This window comes from Caloenas nicobarica, chromosome Z (assembly GCF_036013445.1).
Source record: "Caloenas nicobarica isolate bCalNic1 chromosome Z, bCalNic1.hap1, whole genome shotgun sequence".
Lineage (NCBI taxonomy): Eukaryota > Metazoa > Chordata > Aves > Columbiformes > Columbidae > Caloenas > Caloenas nicobarica.
In genome coordinates, this window is record NC_088284.1 from 88545181 (window position 1) to 88564190 (window position 19010).

At 47.0% G+C, this 19010-nt stretch overlaps 2 protein-coding genes across 4 annotated transcripts; both read right to left on the reverse strand.

Moving 5' to 3' along the window:
* Positions 1-79: 79 nt before the first annotated feature.
* LOC136001311 (pancreatic alpha-amylase-like) lies at positions 80-8511 on the reverse strand. Of its 2 annotated transcripts, XM_065655457.1 has the most exons (11): positions 8317-8511; positions 7907-8053; positions 7500-7697; positions 6571-6801; positions 5522-5655; positions 5311-5433; positions 5089-5188; positions 4756-4877; positions 4521-4646; positions 4117-4215; positions 80-151 (listed from the first exon to the last, which is right to left on the reverse strand). In XM_065655457.1, the coding sequence occupies exons 1-11, from the start codon at positions 8482-8484 to the stop codon at positions 91-93; spliced, it is 1509 nt and encodes a 502-aa protein (XP_065511529.1). In that variant the 5' UTR covers positions 8485-8511; the 3' UTR covers positions 80-90. The 2 variants fall into 2 exon arrangements, with proteins under 2 accessions (XP_065511529.1, XP_065511528.1); XM_065655456.1 differs by lacking the exon at positions 80-151 and having other exon boundaries at positions 3957-4215.
* A 967-nt stretch (positions 8512-9478) lies between these two features.
* LOC136001308 (pancreatic alpha-amylase-like) lies at positions 9479-17840 on the reverse strand. Of its 2 annotated transcripts, XM_065655452.1 has the most exons (11): positions 17646-17840; positions 17236-17382; positions 16829-17026; positions 15901-16131; positions 14852-14985; positions 14641-14763; positions 14419-14518; positions 14086-14207; positions 13851-13976; positions 13447-13545; positions 9479-9550 (listed from the first exon to the last, which is right to left on the reverse strand). In XM_065655452.1, exons 1-11 carry the CDS (start codon positions 17811-17813, stop codon positions 9490-9492), a joined length of 1509 nt encoding a protein of 502 aa, XP_065511524.1. In that variant the 5' UTR covers positions 17814-17840; the 3' UTR covers positions 9479-9489. The 2 variants fall into 2 exon arrangements, with proteins under 2 accessions (XP_065511524.1, XP_065511523.1); XM_065655451.1 differs by lacking the exon at positions 9479-9550 and having other exon boundaries at positions 13356-13545.
* Positions 17841-19010: the final 1170 nt, after the last annotated feature.

Genomic DNA, 19010 nt, shown 5'->3' on the forward strand with positions numbered 1-19010 from the left:
CTGACATAACATCATGTCTTCATTTGGAACTGACTCACAGGATCAAGGTCTCGGGAACAACATTCCACGAATAAGCTTGAGTCCCACCAATCATAACAGAACGCTCCGAGAGAACACAAAGGCCAGGAAACCCCTGACATTTGATGAATACCTGTGAGAAAAACAAAAAAGTCCACAAAATGGCACATCCACTCCAAGAGAAAAGAAACCTCAGTTCACTTTGTACCTGAACTGCCTCTAGGATGATCTCTCTGAAACTAGTCAGGCCACCGATTATGTCACACGCATCCTTCTCTTGCCCAGAATTTCTCTTCAAGGACAAAACGCAGAAACAGGTCCCGTTTGCCCACCTGTTCTTTTTCATATCACACACCTTATCCAAGGTCTCTTTTTCCACTACAACAATGAAATAGTAAATTACTGCAAACGACCTTGCCTGCTCGCCAACGGCAAGGAACCAGTGAGTTCACTGCACCCTGTGACTACCAGCTCAGCGAGAACGGGCCGCTCCGTTCCTCAGTATTGCCGAGAGCCACCAAACATGCCTGAGGCCAACCACCCTCTCCGTTCCCCGTGGGGTTCCACTGATGTGATGACACGTCACTGCATAACACTCAGTTTCACTGACACGTGCTTTCCACTGAAATACCCTGCTATCAGCCAAGGAGAGTAAGCACCCATCCTTGGTAGCCCAATGCCCATCCTCGATGGCCAACCCACTGGCAAGCAGACTGGGAGCCCTCACATGACAAGCTATTCAGCAGCTCAAGCTGAAGAGGCTGCAGTATTTTAGCATGCTGAGGAAACACAGGAGGGCGGGACAGAAGGTGGTCGTGCAGCACTGGTGATTTATGAGCCTCTCTGAAGTAAGACCCCAAGCAGAAAGTCTTCAATGCACAGTTTCTGACATGGCATCTCTTTTGGTATGCTAAAAAAGTCAGGTGCCTAACAAATTGCCTCTGATTTTCAGGGGAGTTCTAGGGAGTTCTAGAAGCTTTGGGCAGACGAGACGTTGGGAAGGGGTTGGCTTTGTTTTGAAATCCCATGATTCACGTCATTTCATCCCCCACTATCCTTGGACACCTGGTTGTGAAGCACTGGAGGATGTGGCTTCTAGCCATGGAAACAAGACCCTTTTGTTTGCAACCTTTTACACTGCAAACCGAAAAAAGTAGGCCCGCCCCTACGCTTCCCTATGCGGTCATAGCACAGCTCTGTCAATCAAAGACACAACCGACACCGTGCTGCAAAGGCAGCGTTTTCCTAATACACTGGCACGGCATCAATGCGTACACAAGACCTACCCGCACGTGGCCAACACACCCCTCCAAAAGAAGATGGCTCAGAGGAGACAGGCAAGAGTGACTGGCCTTTGCAGCTCAGGGCATAATGCAGGCTGTGACTGTCCACAGGTGTTGCAAGGAATGCTCATTCTATTTCATCAAAAAGGAGAGCTGGAGGGCAGCCTTTTAGATAAGCAGCTGTGGCAGCCGAGTGCATCAGCTGGTCCTGTAACTGTTTGTCCCTGAGGTCATTCAAAGAGTGTGAATGGCCCCTGGTTTGCCCAGACCAGCACAGGGAGGAGCAGAGATGTGGCTCATCACAATGCAGAGTATAAAAACTAAACAGGAAACTAAAGATTTTCGAAGACAGCAATGGGCTCCTTTCCAGTGAATGGGGACGCCCAGCACCCTGATGGTGAATTTGACTTATGTTTGTGTTGCGATTTCAGTACATTTTGTATCACTCTGCTAATTTTCAAAAAGAAAGTAGCATCAATTATCTTCAAGTAAGTAAATTTGATTTTAAACATTACACCCTCAACATGTGGAATGCCCAAAAGAAGCTGCTCAGAGAGTAGTGGATTCTGACAGTCAAAGCGATCTCAATGCAGTTCTCCATCTCGCTGCTATTTAGCTTGACCAAATGAATAACCACTATTGTTGTGCTCTGCCATAACCATGGCTTGAATGGCACGAAAGGGCGGTTAAGTGTGCCTGTGTATTAAACACAGCATTCACCCATTCCCAGACAGGTTATTAAAAACAACATCAAAGACCAAGGAAGATGACAGTCTTAAAGATGCTCACTTAGAAATACGAGACTTGAATTACCATCTTTAAAACAAATAACATGTCTACACTTATTGCTGCTCACCAGACAGTTGAGTATCACAACGTGCTGCAAAGTTGAGATTGTTCTCTTCTTGGGGAAGAAACAGTTCTCAAATTTCAGGGGTATTTGCCACATCAAGTCCACTACAAATCCCAGGAAGGATGACAAACAGAGGTTTCAGAGAAGCAGAGAAAGAGCCATCTCAAGAAAAGATTAAGCTGTCATAGCCATAGGACCTAAAATGCCATGCCAGTTTCCACTGCAGAGGTATATTCATTACCTGAATTGTAAATGTTCATACTGCCACTGTCACGCACTACATGAGATGTCATGCTTTAAAGCAGCTTTCCTGAAAATTGACGTGAGGGCTGTTCCAGCGCAACATGGATGTGAATCCATTCCTTTGTCATCCCAGTTTGCACAAACAGGTGGAGCCAGTCTGAGCCAATATCCACCCCAACACCTGTGCACACTCTCTCCCACCACAGAACGGAAACAGCCCTTAGAAGTACACCTTGACCTCAAAAATAATAAATCCAGGTGTACCTCTCCCATTTGCCCCGCCGGACTGCGTCACAACAAGTACTTCTGGCTGAGCAGATATTCTCATTTAAAGCAAGGGCTGCACTCTGATGTTACTTTGGCATTTGCTCACAACTGACGAGAAAACCGGGAAAGCCGCCATGTCTGTGCTCCATCTGCATAATTCTCTGAGATATTAAAGAATACGTGAGCCTAACACACCAAGGAGACAAGAATATGCTGTGCTTCAGCCACCGTCACGACGTTTAAGCGATGTACGGATATACAGCTGGCTTCTCAGACACCTTTCCAACAGCCACAGTCAACATTCGTTTGCACAAGCCACTGGGGTTAACAGTAGAGATCTGTGGGTTTGATTTGTACAGTGTGCTGGTTTGGGCTGGGATAGAGTGACCTTTCTTCACAGTAGCTGGTACGGGGCTGTGTTTTGGATGTATGCTGGAAAAAGTGTTGATAACACAGGGATGTTTCCATTACCGCTGAGCGGTGCTCACACAGAGCCCAGGCCTTTTCTGCTCCTCATACTGCCCCAGCAGCGAGCAGGCTGGGGGTGCACAAGCAGCTGGGAGGGGGCACAGCTGGGACGGCCGGCACCAACTGACCAAAGGGATGGTCCCCGCTGCTCGGGGACTGGCTGGGCATCAGTCGGTTGCTTGTGAGCAGTTGTTGTCATTTGCATCACTTGTCTTTCTTGTGTTCTATTTGTCTCCTTTGTTTTCCTTGTCATTACAATTTAGCAGTAGTAGTAGCACTAGTACTACTAGTACTCTATTTTCTTTCAATTATTAAACTGTTCTTATCTGTGTGGTGCTTAGCTGACAGCTGGGGTTAAACCACAACATACCGGCACAAAGTGACTGCGAACCCAGCGACACGCTGGCTTGACTGTTGTCATGGGCTGCAATAACTGATGGGCACGGCCCAGCTTCCTCTGTTGACTCGCAGCTTGGGTTTGCTTTGTCACAAGGAACGGGTAAACCCTCTGCATGTGTAGGTGCCGCTCGCAGGTGACTGCCCACAAAGCGACTGCTCTTGGATACAGGTGCGTGTGTATGTATCAGCCTTGGAAATACTGCATTTTCGCTCACCCAGGTGTCGGTTTGGGGTTTTCGTTTGTTTTATTTTCTAACACCTTTCTGTGATCCGGCAAACACATTGCTGCGTTGCCTCAAAACCCACCAGTGCATTGCCTTATGATGTAATAAAATTACAGTCCAATTCTTGAGGGGAAAAAGCATTACTCTTCAATTTGATCACCATTTATTATTCAGTAGATACTGAGAATCACTCGTGCTCGAATACCAGGGAATCACACACGGGGGAAACAGAAATGCACAGACCAAACGGAGAAGGACGTTTCTCCTGAGTTATAACTTGGCACCAACGTGAATTGCAACGAATGGATCTTCGGCACTGTTGCTAATCTGGAAATTAGCCATTCCATCATCAGAAACGTACACCTGTGTTCCAGTACAACTGTTGCCCTCTTTGTCTCCAGAAATAACATCACAGTAGGTACCAGCAGGCAGGCCGGTTTGCAGATTGGTGTTCAGATTCCTATGCAAAAGTAAGGGAACGCTATTTATCCGTTGGTTTCAAACCAGAGATTTCAGATTTTTAGACCCGATGCTACTCCCTTACTTTGAAGGGCAATGTAAAGTGTGAGCTCGCAGACCCTATCCCAGCTTTGCTCCTTACGCTTCCATTTTGGCTCTGAAGACCTGACATGCACCTGCATGACTCTCCCTCAGGCTCTAGTGATCGCGCTCATCAGGAGCAGAGGACATTCCCCTGCCCATCAGTATGGCTAGTGAGGAACGCTATGCTTCTCTCTGGGGACACTGTCTTTCCCTCTGACTTACCAGTCATCATTGTTGAAAACTATGAAGCCTTTACTACCACGGCCAAACGCTACTTGATTGCTGTCGTTGTCCCACCAGTTGGAGAAAGGCTCACCGTCCACCACGTTACGGAAGATAACCATGTTCCTGAAAATGCAAGGAACGCCTGTCACTGTGGCCGCAAGAGCTCTAAAGCCACCAGCAACACCAAGCAAAAGCAACTGCCTTTATTTCTTTTTCCTCCACCGTCTCCTACCTTATTTGACGCCAGCGGTGTTCGCAAACCCAGTCGTTGCCACAGGTAGTGTCTGCATTGATCGTAACAGGCTTTGTGGATCCATCTGAGTAGCTTGGGGGTCCAATCCAGTCATTGACGTCCTGTGATCGAAAAGAGAAGTTTAAAACTTCTTCCTAAAAATACAGAGAGCCTGTCTCTAGAGAAAAGCTAGATGGAGCAACAAATTTCCACCTGCTAGATCCAACGTGGGGCAGAGAAATCGCTTAACAAATTTGAATGCACTGGACAGCTTCCCTGGCACTGTTCTGATCCTTATTCACCACAAATGTATCTTCGACATCACAAGCTTACCTGTCCATTTTCAAAATATCTTGACCAGCGATAACTTGACATCACACGTGTGAACCCATACGGATGAGCAAGCATGAAACCAACTGCCATTTTATAAAGCCTGTTCTTACACAATGAAAAAAAAAAAAAAGTCATGAGGTGTGGAAGGAGAAACCGCGCCAGAGAACAGATAGTCAAACAAGCAAAAGGAAGAAGCATCACCCAGACAAGAGCAAGCCTTACCTGGCATCCCAGAAGGTTAGAATGGAAGCTCCGCCGGCACCGTGCCCACGCTGGTTGTCGTGATTATCCACAAAGACCAGGGCTCTGTCAGAAGGCACAAAGCCCCAGCCTTCTCCCCAGTTCCTAGCCAAAAACACAAGGACTTGAAGCTACCCTGTCAACTGGAGCACACAGCATATTCCCAAAAAAGTCACGGGATGTTCATCCTTACTTTAAGTAGGCCATCTTTTCTCCGTCCCACTTGCGGATCACTGTCCCCAGTTTTGCACCGTATTTGAATTCTGTCACTCGGCCGTTTCCAAAGTACTCACTGCCTTCGATCGGCTCTCCACCCAAGTCAATTACCTGGTACAGGAAAGAGAAACTGTGCATCTCTTCCCATCTCACAGAGACAAAACATGCAGCCTACAGTCCTCAACGTTAGCTCTTGCTTTACACTGAGACACAACACATTAAAGGACGTTAATTTCTGCTGTGTACATCGAGGCAGAATCATAGAATGTCCTGAGTTGGAAGGGACCCACAAGCATCATCGAGTCCAACTCCTGTCCGTGCATATAACAACCCCACAGTTCACACCAAGTATCTGAGGGCATTGTCCAGTCTCTTCTTGAACACTGTCAGGATTGGGGCCGTGACACCTCCCTGGGGAGCCTGCTCCAGTGCTCCAGCACCCTCTGGGGGAAGAACCTTTTCCCAGTGTCCAACCTAAACCTCCCCTGGGACATCTTCCTGCCATTCCCTTGGGTTCTGTCACAAATCACTAAACAGAAGAGTTTAGCGCCTACTCTTCATCCTCCACTTGTGAGGAAGCTGCCGACTGCGATGAGGTCCCTCCTTAGTCTCTTCTTCTCTGGGCTGAACAAACCAAGCGACTTTAGCCCCTTCTCGTATGGCTTCCTCTCCAAACCTTTCACCAACTTCGTAGCCCTCTGCTCGACACCCTCTAGTAGCTTATTATCTTTTTTATACTGTGGCGCCCAGAGCTGCACACAGCACTCCAGGTGAGATAAGTCGATACGATACGTGATGGACACAGGTAAAAACAAGACTGAGGAAAGAAAAAGTAAAGCTGAATGACAATATGTTGTGGAGGCATTTTTAAAAAGCAAACTACTTGTGTCTGCAATGCTGCTCCAAGGAAATGGCTACCTCTTTCTGGGATAACGTTGGATGAAGATGTATCACCGCCATTCCTCTGCAGGAGGACAGTAAAACAGGTACCAAAGACAGAGATAAAGGAAAAATCATGGAGATTACCTCCTGGTAAATGAAAGGTCTCGTTCCTTCAGAAAACCATCTTGTATTTAGATTGTTCAGCTTGTCCAGAAATGCTTTGATGTCCCCGGGCCACATATGCTTGGCAGCATCAAGTCGGAAGCCTGCTACGCCAATATCGATGAGATGGTTCAGGTAGTCAGCAATTGTTGAGCGCACGTAGTCCTTCTCCAGGGCCAGATCAAGAAGGCCAGACAAGCGACAGTCCCGGACCTAGGCAATGGGGAAGAAAACAAAACAAAACAAACAAAGAGTTTTGAGGTGCCTCTCTCTCAGCTTGCAAAACTTTTCAGTGACTTGTTTTGAGCCGTAAAATCAATTCTGCGTGGATATCTAATGGGCATAGAAGAGGATTATGCCAAGGTCTGCACCAAGACACAGGTATATCTACTAGGCAGCTCCATACGTAAGTTAGGACAGTTGGAGAAGGATAGCAGCTCCTTGTGCAGATGTCATCAGAACCGAAGATGAGAAACAGCATGGGGTATCATTGCAAAGTGGCCAAAGGAAGAACACTAACCTCGAGAAAGAACTGCCACACATTCCATTGACAAAAAAGAGTCAGTCGCTCTACTAGGCTACTGCCTTGCACTGCTCCCAATGTTCCAACGGGACCCTTGTCAAGATCAGCTGAATATACAAGCTACAAGAAAGAGCTCACCGGCTGCACTGAGTACACCGGGCTCAGTTCAGGAGCAAACTCCTGCACATGCCCACGTGAAACATGAAGGGAGGGTTCTTGATTTCTTAGCACCACGGGTACCTTTTCTGTACCTACAGTCTCTACTTCATTCAGTTGTCAGGTTACTAAGTACAGGTTCTGTGAGAAACTACTAACAGCTTAAAAGAAAAAAAAAAGAAAGAAAAAAAGAAAAGAAAAAAAAAGGCAAACTTTTGCCAGAGAAACCTACCTGATATATATCACCGTAATTCTGAATTTCTCCATTTCCAGTGTAACATTTGCCATCATTGAAATCCCAGCCAGAGTACGGCACAGCTGGAAAATCTTCGTTCCCAGCATCAAAATAGCTCCCACAGGTGGCATGGGTGCCCGAGCCACCCGCAGCCCCACACATGTGGTTCACAACAGCATCCGCATAAATACGAACCTGGAAAAGCAATAAGTGCATTTCAGTATGTCTTGTCAGGATGGCAAACTGAGAGCCAGAGTTTTACCACATCCCTTTCCATTCGACCCCTTTTCCCCCTTACTTTGCTCGCAGTTTATGCCTCCTTTGAGGACAGCAGCAGTAACTTGCCTTCCTCCGCTGGAACAGCACTTCTTGCTGTCTCGGGTGCCAGATTTCAAGGCACTTACCCCAACGTTGTTGCATCTGGTCACCATGTCCCTGAATTCGTCTTCGTTTCCTGATCGGGTGCAGAGCTTGTAGCTGATGGGCTGGTACCTTTCCCACCAGGGTCTGTAAGGGTTAGTAACGACGATATTTTCATTGGGAGGAGAAATCTGCAGACAAAATGATGTACTTGGATCAGAAATCAACTGGTTTTATTTCAACATTTTAAGGGCAAAATCTGCCAGAGACACAATATCTATCTTTCATTGGCCCTGCAGGGTCTAGGGTTGCGTCTGCCAGCAGCCACTACTTCCGTCCCACACTTTCCAGCAGCAAAGTTACTTGCAGCTGGCTGTCTCCGAATCAGGCATTTTGATTTATTAGTTGAATGCTACAATGCCACTTTTCTGCCTGCTTACAGGAAACAACTTACCTGAACTCCTCCAAATCCATGAGGAGCTAAATAGCGTTCACACTCAAGAGCAATATCGGCCCAGCGCCATTCAAAGAGATGTACGATAGATGTCGTCCCAGCCTGAATGTTGGGGTTGTACTGACCCCAACACACTCCCACAGCTGCAAGCAGGAGAAGGACTTGCATCGTGCCTTCAGTATAAGGCTGTGGTCTCTCCACTGCCAATTTATACTCCTGCAGGACGACAAAGTTCCCATTGCAGCCGTCAAAATTCACACAGATCAACACTATCAGTTCTGATATGGCTAGCTAGCTCACGATCATTCTTCTGTTTCTTTTTTTACTGGATTGCCCAACAGCTGAAGATAAAATACCTTTTCACAACGATAATAACTTAGCACAAACCAAGCCGTCTGTGAGCAGGGCACCCAAACTCAGAATTGTACTCTTTCCAACCACATAAGCAAAGATACTTCATCAAAACTATCCCAAAACGTAACACGCAGACCCTCAAAGGGTCCTCTGGAAAGTGAAAGGACGGTGATGAAGAGACAACGGGACATCTAACTGCTCTAGGAGAATGAGGGTGTGTGCCAGCATTCAGAGGCATCAAGCTCTCAGGATTAGTCTCAGCTCAGTCCACGGTACCTGGTCAGCCACCCTCAGGCAACGACAGATGTATCACACAACACCTCCTGGGTCTTCACCAGGCAAATCACATTGGTAACCAGAAACTGACCCCTTGTCGTGCCTGCAGTTCTCCTAGCGTCATTGTCCGGTCCCTGCTTGGAGCTGCTATCAGTTTTCTTCACATGGTCGTGTAGAGCAACTGTGGCACTGCCTGATCGAAAGTGATCAGAGCTGCGTGTGTTTGCCTCTCCAACAGGGACTCTGCGTCAGGTTTCATCTCACCTTAGATGACCAATAATTCATCTGAGTCAAGGCAGGAAACCCAAAATCAGAGGTAAAGTGACACCGCAGATGAGGTTTAGCTGCCTGACATAAAAGCAAGTTTGAAGGCCAGAGCTGTTGCCCAAGTCCCTTTTGGCTTTTCCTACAATCTCCTCCTTCACAAAAAAAAAAACCTTCTGACTTTGGCTTCTGACATAACATCATGTCTTCATTTGGAACTGACTCACAGGATCAAGGTCTCGGGAACAACATTCCACGAATAAGCTTGAGTCCCACCAATCATAACAGAACGCTCCGAGAGAACACAAAGGCCAGGAAACCCCTGACATTTGATGAATACCTGTGAGAAAAACAAAAAAGTCCACAAAATGGCACATCCACTCCAAGAGAAAAGAAACCTCAGTTCACTTTGTACCTGAACTGCCTCTAGGATGATCTCTCTGAAACTAGTCAGGCCACCGATTATGTCACACGCATCCTTCTCTTGCCCAGAATTTCTCTTCAAGGACAAAACGCAGAAACAGGTCCCGTTTGCCCACCTGTTCTTTTTCATATCACACACCTTATCCAAGGTCTCTTTTTCCACTACAACAATGAAATAGTAAATTACTGCAAACGACCTTGCCTGCTCGCCAACGGCAAAGAACCAGTGAGTTCACTGCACCCTGTGACTACCAACTCAGCGAGAACGGGCCGCTCCGTTCCTCAGTATTACCGAGAGCCACCAAACATGCCTGAGGCCAACCACCCTCTCCGTTCCCCGTGGGGTTCCACTGATGTGATGACACGTCACTGCATAACACTCAGTTTCACTGACACCCAATGCCCATCCTCGATGGCCAACCCACTGGCAAGCAGACTGGGAGCCCTCACACGACAAGCTATTCAGCAGCTCAAGCTGAAGAGGCTGCAGTGTTTTAGCATGCTGAGGAAATACAGGAGGGCGGGACAGAAGGTGGTCGTGCAGCACTGGTGATTTATGAGCCTCTCTGAAGTAAGACCCCAAGCAGAAAGTCTTCAATGCACAGTTTCTGACATGGCATCTCTTTTGGTATGCTAAAAAAGTCAGGTGCCTAACAAATTGCCTCTGATTTTCAGGGGAGTTCTAGGGAGTTCTAGAAGCTTTGGGCAGACGAGACGTTGGGAGGGGTTTGGCTTTGTTTTGAAATCCCATGTTTCACGTCATTTCGTGCCCCCACTGTCCTTGGACACCTGGTTGTGAAGCACTGGAGGATGTGGCTTCTAGCCATGGAAACAAGACCCTTTTGTTTGCAACCTTTTACACTGCAAACCGAAAAAAGTAGGCCCGCCCCTACGCTTCCCTATGTGGTCATAGCACAGCTCTGTCAATCAAATACACAACCGACACGCAAAGGCAGCGTTTTCCTAATACACTGGCACGGCATCAATGCGTACACAAGACCTACCCGCACGTGGCCAACACACCCCTCCAAAAGAAGGCTCAGAGGAGACAGGCAAGAGTGACTGGCCTTTGCGGCTCAGGGCATAATGCAGGCTGTGACTGTCCACAGGTGTTGCAAGGAATGCTGACTTTATTTCATCAAAAAGGAGAGCTGGGGGGCAGCCTTTTAGATAAGCAGCTGTGGCAGCCGAGTGCATCAGCTGGTCCTGTAACTGTTTGTCCCTGAGGTCATTCAAAGAGTGTGAATGGCCCCTGGTTTGCCCAGACCAGCACAGGGAGGAGCAGAGATGTGGCTCATCACAATGCAGAGTATAAAAACTAAACAGGAAACTAAAGATTTTCGAAGACAGCAATGGGCTCCTTTCCAGTGAATGGGGACGCCCAGCACCCTGATGGTGAATTTGACTTATGTTTGTGTTGTGATTTCAGTACATTTTGTATCACTCTGCTAATTTTCAAAAAGAAAGTAGCATCAATTATCTTCAAGTAAGTAAATTTGATTTTAAACATTACACCCTCAACATGTGGAATACCCAAAAGAAGCTGCTCAGAGAGTAGTGGATTCTGACAGTCAAAGCGATCTCAATGCAGTTCTCCATCTCGCTGCTATTTAGCTTGACCAAATGAATAACCACTATTGTTGTGCTCTGTCATAACCATGGCTTGAATGGCACGAAAGGGCGGTTAAGTGTGCCTGTGTATTAAACACAGCATTCACCCATTCCCAGACAGGTTATTAAAAACAACATCAAAGACCAAGGAAGATGACAGTCTTAAAGATGCTCACTTAGAAATACGAGACTTGAATTACCATCTTTAAAACAAATAACATGTCTACACTTATTGCTGCTCACCAGACAGTTGAGTATCACAACGTGCTGCAAAGTTGAGATTGTTCTCTTCTTGGGGAAGAAACAGTTCTCAAATTTCAGGGGTATTTGCCACATCAAGTCCACTACAAATCCCAGGAAGGATGACAAACAGAGGTTTCAGAGAAGCAGAGAAAGAGCCATCTCAAGAAAAGATTAAGCTGTCATAGCCATAGGACCTAAATTGCCATGCCAGTTTCCACTGCAGAGGTATATTCATTACCTGAATTGTAAATGTTCATACTGCCACTGTCACGCACTACATGAGATGTCATGCTTTAAAGCAGCTTTCCTGAAAATTGACGTGAGGGCTGTTCCAGCGCAACATGGATGTGAATCCATTCCTTTGTCATCCCAGTTTGCACAAACAGGTGGAGCCAGTCTGAGCCAATATCCACCCCAACACCTGTGCACACTCTCTCCCACCACAGAACGGAAACAGCCCTTAGAAGTACACCTTGACCTCAAAAATAATAAATCCAGGTGTACCTCTCCCATTTGCCCCGCCGGACTGCGTCACAACAAGTACTTCTGGCTGAGCAGATATTCTCATTTAAAGCAAGGGCTGCACATTGATGTTACTTTGGCATTTGCTCACAACTGACAAGAAAACCGGGAAAGCCGCCATGTCTGTGCTCCATCTGCATAATTCTCTGAGATATTAAAGAATACGTGAGCCTAACACACCAAGGAGACAAGAATATGCTGTGCTTCAGCCACTGTCACGACGTTTAAGCGATGTACGGATATACAGCTGGCTTCTCAGACACCTTTCCAACAGCCACAGTCAACATTCGTTTGCACAAGCCACTGGGGTTAACAGTAGAGATCTGTGGGTTTGATTTGTACAGTGTGCTGGTTTGGGCTGGGATAGAGTGACCTTTCTTCACAGTAGCTGGTACGGGGCTGTGTTTTGGATGTATGCTGGAAAAAGTGTTGATAACACAGGGATGTTTCCGTTACCGCTGAGCGGTGCTCACACAGAGCCCAGGCCTTTTCTGCTCCTCATACTGCCCCAGCAGCGAGCAGGCTGGGGGTGCACAAGCAGCTGGGAGGGGGCACAGCTGGGACGGCCGGCACCAACTGACCAAAGGGATGGTCCCCGCTGCTCGGGGACTGGCTGGGCATCAGTCGGTTGCTTGTGAGCAGTTGTTGTCATTTGCATCACTTGTCTTTCTTGTGTTCTATTTATCTCCTTTGTTTTCCTTGTCATTACAATTTAGCAGTAGTAGTAGCACTAGTACTACTAGTACTCTATTTTCTTTCAATTATTAAACTGTTCTTATCTGTGTGGTGCTTAGCTGACAGCTGGGGTTAAACCACAACATACCGGCACAAAGTGACTGCGAACCCAGCGACACGCTGGCTTGACTGTTGTCATGGGCTGCAATAACTGATGGGCACGGCCCAGCTTCCTCTGTTGACTCGCAGCTTGGGTTTGCTTTGTCACAAGGAACGGGTAAACCCTCTGCATGCGTAGGTGCCGCTCGTAGGTGACTGCCCACAAAGCGACTGCTCTTGGATACAGATGCGTGTGTATGTATCAGCCTTGGAAATACTGCATTTTCGCTCACCCAGGTGTCGGTTTGGGGTTTTCGTTTGTTTTATTTTCTAACACCTTTCTGTGATCCGGCAAACACATTGCTGCGTTGCCTCAAAACCCACCACTGCATTGCCTTATGATGTAATAAAATTACAGTCCAATTCTTGAGGGGGAAAAGCATTACTCTTCAATTTGATCACCATTTATTATTCAGTAGATACTGAGAATCACTCGTGCTCGAATACCAGGGAATCACACACGGGGGAAACAGAAATGCACAGACCAAACGGAGAAGGACGTTTCTCCTGAGTTATAACTTGGCACCAACGTGAATTGCAACAAATGGATCTTCGGCACTGTTGCTAATCTGGAAATTAGCCATTCCATCATTAGAAACGTACACCTGTGTTCCAGTACAACTGTTGCCCTCTTTGTCTCCAGAAATAACATCACAGTAGGTACCAGCAGGCAGGCCAGTTTGCAGATTGGTGTTCAGATTCCTATGCAAAAGTAAGGGAACGCTATTTATCCGTTGGTTTCAAACCAGAGATTTCAGATTTTTAGACCCGATGCTACTCCCTTACTTTGAAGGGCAATGTAAAGTGTGAGCTCGCAGACCCTATCCCAGCTTTGCTCCTTACGCTTCCATTTTGGCTCTGAAGACCTGACATGCACCTGCATGACTCTCCCTCAGGCTCTAGTGATCGCGCTCATCAGGAGCAGAGGACATTCCCCTGCCCATCAGTATGGCTAGTGAGGAACGCTATGCTTCTCTCTGGGGACACTGTCTTTCCCTCTGACTTACCAGTCATCATTGTTGAAAACTATGAAGCCTTTACTACCACGGCCAAACGCTACTTGATTGCTGTCGTTGTCCCACCAGTTGGAGAAAGGCTCACCGTCCACCACGTTACGGAAGATAACCATGTTCCTGAAAATGCAAGGAACGCCTGTCACTGTGGCCGCAAGAGCTCTAAAGCCACCAGCAACACCAAGCAAAAGCAACTGCCTTTATTTCTTTTTCCTCCACCGTCTCCTACCTTATTTGACGCCAGCGGTGTTCGCAAACCCAGTCGTTGCCACAGGTAGTGTCTGCATTGATCGTAACAGGCTTTGTGGATCCATCTGAGTAGCTTGGGGGTCCAATCCAGTCATTGACGTCCTGTGATCGAAAAGAGAAGTTTAAAACTTCATCCTAAAAATACAGAGAGCCTGTCTCTAGAGAAAAGCTAGATGGAGCAACAAATTTCCACCTGCTAGATCCAACGTGGGGCAGAGAAATCGCTTAACAAATTTGAATGCACTGGACAGCTTCCCTGGCACTGTTCTGATCCTTATTCACCACAAATGTATCTTCGACATCACAAGCTTACCTGTCCATTTTCAAAATATCTTGACCAGCGATAACTTGACATCACACGTGTGAACCCATACGGATGAGCAAGCATGAAACCAACTGCCATTTTATAAAGCCTGTTCTTACACAATGAAAAAAAAAAAAAAGTCATGAGGTGTGGAAGGAGAAACCGCGCCAGAGAACAGATAGTCAAACAAGCAAAAGGAAGAAGCATCACCCAGACAAGAGCAAGCCTTACCTGGCATCCCAGAAGGTTAGAATGGAAGCTCCGCCGGCACCGTGCCCACGCTGGTTGTCGTGATTATCCACAAAGACCAGGGCTCTGTCAGAAGGCACAAAGCCCCAGCCTTCTCCCCAGTTCCTAGCCAAAAACACAAGGACTTGAAGCTACCCTGTCAACTGGAGCACACAGCATATTCCCAAAAAAGTCACGGGATGTTCATCCTTACTTTAAGTAGGCCATCTTTTCTCCGTCCCACTTGCGGATCACTGTCCCCAGTTTTGCACCGTATTTGAATTCTGTCACTCGGCCGTTTCCAAAGTACTCACTGCCTTTGATCGGCTCTCCGCCCAAGTCAATTACCTGGTACAGGAAAGAGAAACTGTGCATCTCTTCCCATCTCACAGAGACAAAACATGCAGCCTACAGTCCTCAACGTTAGCTCTTGCTTTACACTGAGAGACAACACATTAAAGGACGTTAATTTCTGCTGTGTACATCGAGGCAGAATCATAGAATGTCCTGAGTTGGAAGGGACCCACAAGCATCATCGAGTCCAACTCCTGTCCGTGCATATAACAACCCCACAGTTCACACCAAGTATCTGAGGGCATTGTCCAGTCTCTTCTTGAACACTGTCAGGCTTGGGGCCGTGACACCTCCCTGGGGAGCCTGCTCCAGTGCTCCAGCACCCTCTGGGGGAAGAACCTTTTCCCAGTGTCCAACCTAAACCTCCCCTGGGACATCTTCCTGCCATTCCCTTGGGTTCTGTCACGAATCACTAAACAGAAGAGTTTAGCGCCTACTCTTCATCCTCCACTTGTGAGGAAGCTGCCGACTGCGATGAGGTCCCTCCTTAGTCTCTTCTTCTCTGGGCTGAACAAACCAAGCAACTTTAGCCCCTTCTAGTATGGCTTCCTCTCCAAACCTTTCACTAACTTCGTAGCCCTCTGCTCGACACCCTCTAGTAGCTTATTATCTTTTTTATACTGTGGCGCCCAGAGCTGCACACAGCACTCCAGGTGAGATAAGTCGATACGATACGTGATGGACACAGGTAAAAACAAGACTGAGGAAAGAAAAAGTAAAGCTGAATGACAATATGTTGTGGAGGCATTTTTAAAAAGCAAACTACTTGTGTCTGCAATGCTGCTCCAAGGAAATGGCTACCTCTTTCTGGGATAACGTTGGATGAAGATGTATCACCGCCATTCCTCTGCAGGAGGACGGTAAAACAGGTACCAAAGACAGAGATAAAGGAAAAATCATGGAGATTACCTCCTGGTAAATGAAAGGTCTCGTTCCTTCAGAAAACCATCTTGTATTTAGATTGTTCAGCTTGTCCAGAAATGCTTTGATGTCCCCGGGCCACATATGCTTGGCAGCATCAATTCGGAAGCCTGCTACGCCAATATCGATGAGATGGTTCAGGTAGTCAGCAATTGTTGAGCGCACGTAGTCCTTCTCCAGGGCCAGATCAAGAAGGCCAGACAAGCGACAGTCCCGGACCTAGGCAATGGGGAAGAAAACAAAACAAAACAAACAAAGAGTTTTGAGGTGCCTCTCTCTCAGCTTGCAAAACTTTTCAGTGACTTGTTTTGAGCCGTAAAATCAATTCTGCGTGGATATCTAATGGGCATAGAAGAGGATTATGCCAAGGTCTGCACCAAGACACAGGTATATCTACTAGGCAGCTCCATACGTAAGTTAGGACAGTTGGTGAAGGATAGCAGCTCCTTGTGCAGATGTCATCAGAACCGAAGATGAGAAACAGCATGGGGTATCATTGCAAAGTGGCCAAAGGAAGAACACTAACCTCGAGAAAGAACTGCCACACATTCCATTGACAAAAAAGAGTCAGTCGCTCTACTAGGCTACTGCCTTGCACTGCTCCCAATGTTCCAACGGGACCCTTGTCAAGATCAGCTGAATATACAAGCTACAAGAAAGAGCTCACCGGCTGCACTGAGTACACCGGGCTCAGTTCAGGAGCAAACTCCTGCACATGCCCACGTGAAACATGAAAGGAGGGTTCTTGATTTCTTAGCACCACGGGTACCTTTTCTGTACCTACAGTCTCTACTTCATTCAGTTGTCAGGTTACTAAGTACAGGTTCTGTGAGAAACTACTAACAGCTTAAAAGAAAAAAAAAAGAAAGAAAAAAGAAAAGAAAAAAAAAGGCAAACTTTTGCCAGAGAAACCTACCTGATATATATCACCGTAATTCTGAATTTCTCCATTTCCAGTGTAACATTTGCCATCATTGAAATCCCAGCCAGAGTATGGCACAGCTGGAAAATCTTCGTTCCCAGCATCAAAATAGCTCCCACAGGTGGCATGGGTGCCCGAGCCACCCGCAGCCCCACACATGTGGTTCACAACAGCATCCGCATAAATACGAACCTGGAAAAGCAATAAGTGCATTTCAGTATGTCTTGTCAGGATGGCAAACTGAGAGCCAGAGTTTTACCACATCCCTTTCCATTTGACCCCTTTTCCCCCTTACTTTGCTCGCAGTTTATGCCTCCTTTGAGGACAGCAGCAGTAACTTGCCTTCCTCCGCTGGAACAGCACTTCTTGCTGTCTCGGGTGCCAGATTTCAAGGCACTTACCCCAACGTTGTTGCATCTGGTCACCATGTCCCTGAATTCGTCTTCGTTTCCTGATCGGGTGCAGAGCTTGTAGCTGATGGGCTGGTATCTTTCCCACCAGGGTCTGTAAGGGTTAGTAACGACGATATTTTCATTGGGAGGAGAAATCTGCAGACAAAATGATGTACTTGGATCAGAAATCAACTGGTTTTATTTCAACATTTTAAGGGCCAAATCTGCTAGATACACAATATCTATCTTTCATTGGCCCTGCAGGGTCTAGGGTTGCGTCTGCCAGCAGCCACTACTTCCATCCCACACTTTCCAGCAGCAAAGTTACTTGCAGCTGGCTGTCTCCGAATCAGGCATTTTGATTTATTAGTTGAATGCTACAATGCCACTTTTCTGCCTGCTTACAGGAAACAACTTACCTGAACTCCTCCAAATCCATGAGGAGCTAAATAGCGTTCACACTCAAGAGCAATATCGGCCCAGCGCCATTCAAAGAGATGTACGATAGATGTCGTCCCAGCCTGAATGTTGGGGTTGTACTGACCCCAACACACTCCCACAGCTGCAAGCAGGAGAAGGACTTGCATCGTGCCTTCAGTATAAGGCTGTGGTCTCTCCACTGCCAATTTATACTCCTGCAGGACGACAAAGTTCCCATTGCAGCCGTCAAAATTCACACAGATCAACACTATCAGTTCTGATATGGCTAGCTAGCTCACGATCATTCTTCTGTTTCTTTTTTTACTGGATTGCCCAACAGCTGAAGATAAAATACCTTTTCACAACGATAATAACTTAGCACAAACCAAGCCGTCTGTGAGCAGGGCACCCAAACTCAGAATTGTACTCTTTCCAACCACATAAGCAAAGATACTTCATCAAAACTATCCCAAAACGTAACACGCAGACCCTCAAAGGGTCCTCTGGAAAGTGAAAGGACGGTGATGAAGAGACAACGGGACATCTAACTGCTCTAGGAGAATGAGGGTGTGTGCCAGCATTCAGAGGCGTCAAGCTCTCAGGATTAGTCTCAGCTCAGTCCACGGTACCTGGTCAGCCACCCTCAGGCAACGACAGATGTATCACACAACACCTCCTGGGTCTTCACCAGGCAAATCACATTGGTAACCAGAAACTGACCCCTTGTCGTGCCTGCAGTTCTCCTAGCGTCATTGTCCGGTCCCTGCTTGGAGCTGCTATCAGTTTTCTTCACATGGTCGTGTAGAGCAACTGTGGCACTGCCTGATCGAAAGTGATCAGAGCTGCGTGTGTTTGCCTCTCCAACAGGGACTCTGCGTCAGGTTTCATCTCACCTTAGATGACCAATAATTCATCTGAGTCAAGGCAGGAAACCCAAAATCAGAGGTAAAGTGACACCGCAGATGAGGTTTAGCTGCCTGACATAAAAGCAAGTTTGAAGGCCAGAGCTGTTGCCCAAGTCCCTTTTGGCTTTTCCTACAATCTCCTCCTTCACAAAAAAAAAACCTTCTGACTTTGGCTTCTGACATAACATCATGTCTTCATTTGGAACTGACTCACAGGATCAAGGTCTCGGGAACAACATTCCACGAATAAGCTTGAGTCCCACCAATCATAAAAGAACGCTCCGAGAGAACACAAAGGCCAGGAAACCCCTGACATTTGATGAACACCTGTGAGAAAAACAAAAAAGTCCACAAAATGGCACATCCACTCCAAGAGAAAAGAAACCTCAGTTCACTTTGTACCTGAACTGCCTCTAGGATGATCTCTCTGAAACTAGTCAGGCCACCGGTTATGTCACA

Coding starts and splice junctions, on each gene's coding strand:
- LOC136001311 (XM_065655456.1), bottom strand. CDS start 8,484: ATGCAAGTCCTTCTCCTGCTTGCAGCTGTGGGAGTGTGTTGGGGTCAG. Junction 5,656..6,570: donor GACCTTTCATTTACCAGGAG/GTAATCTCCATG, acceptor TTCCTGTACCAG/GTAATTGACTTGGGTGGAGA. Junction 4,216..4,520: donor GTTTTCAACAATGATGACTG/GTAAGTCAGAGG, acceptor ACTTTTGCATAG/GAATCTGAACACCAATCTGC.
- LOC136001308 (XM_065655451.1), bottom strand. CDS start 17,813: ATGCAAGTCCTTCTCCTGCTTGCAGCTGTGGGAGTGTGTTGGGGTCAG. Junction 14,986..15,900: donor GACCTTTCATTTACCAGGAG/GTAATCTCCATG, acceptor TTCCTGTACCAG/GTAATTGACTTGGGCGGAGA. Junction 14,519..14,640: donor CTAACCTTCTGGGATGCCAG/GTAAGGCTTGCT, acceptor GTGTAAGAACAG/GCTTTATAAAATGGCAGTTG.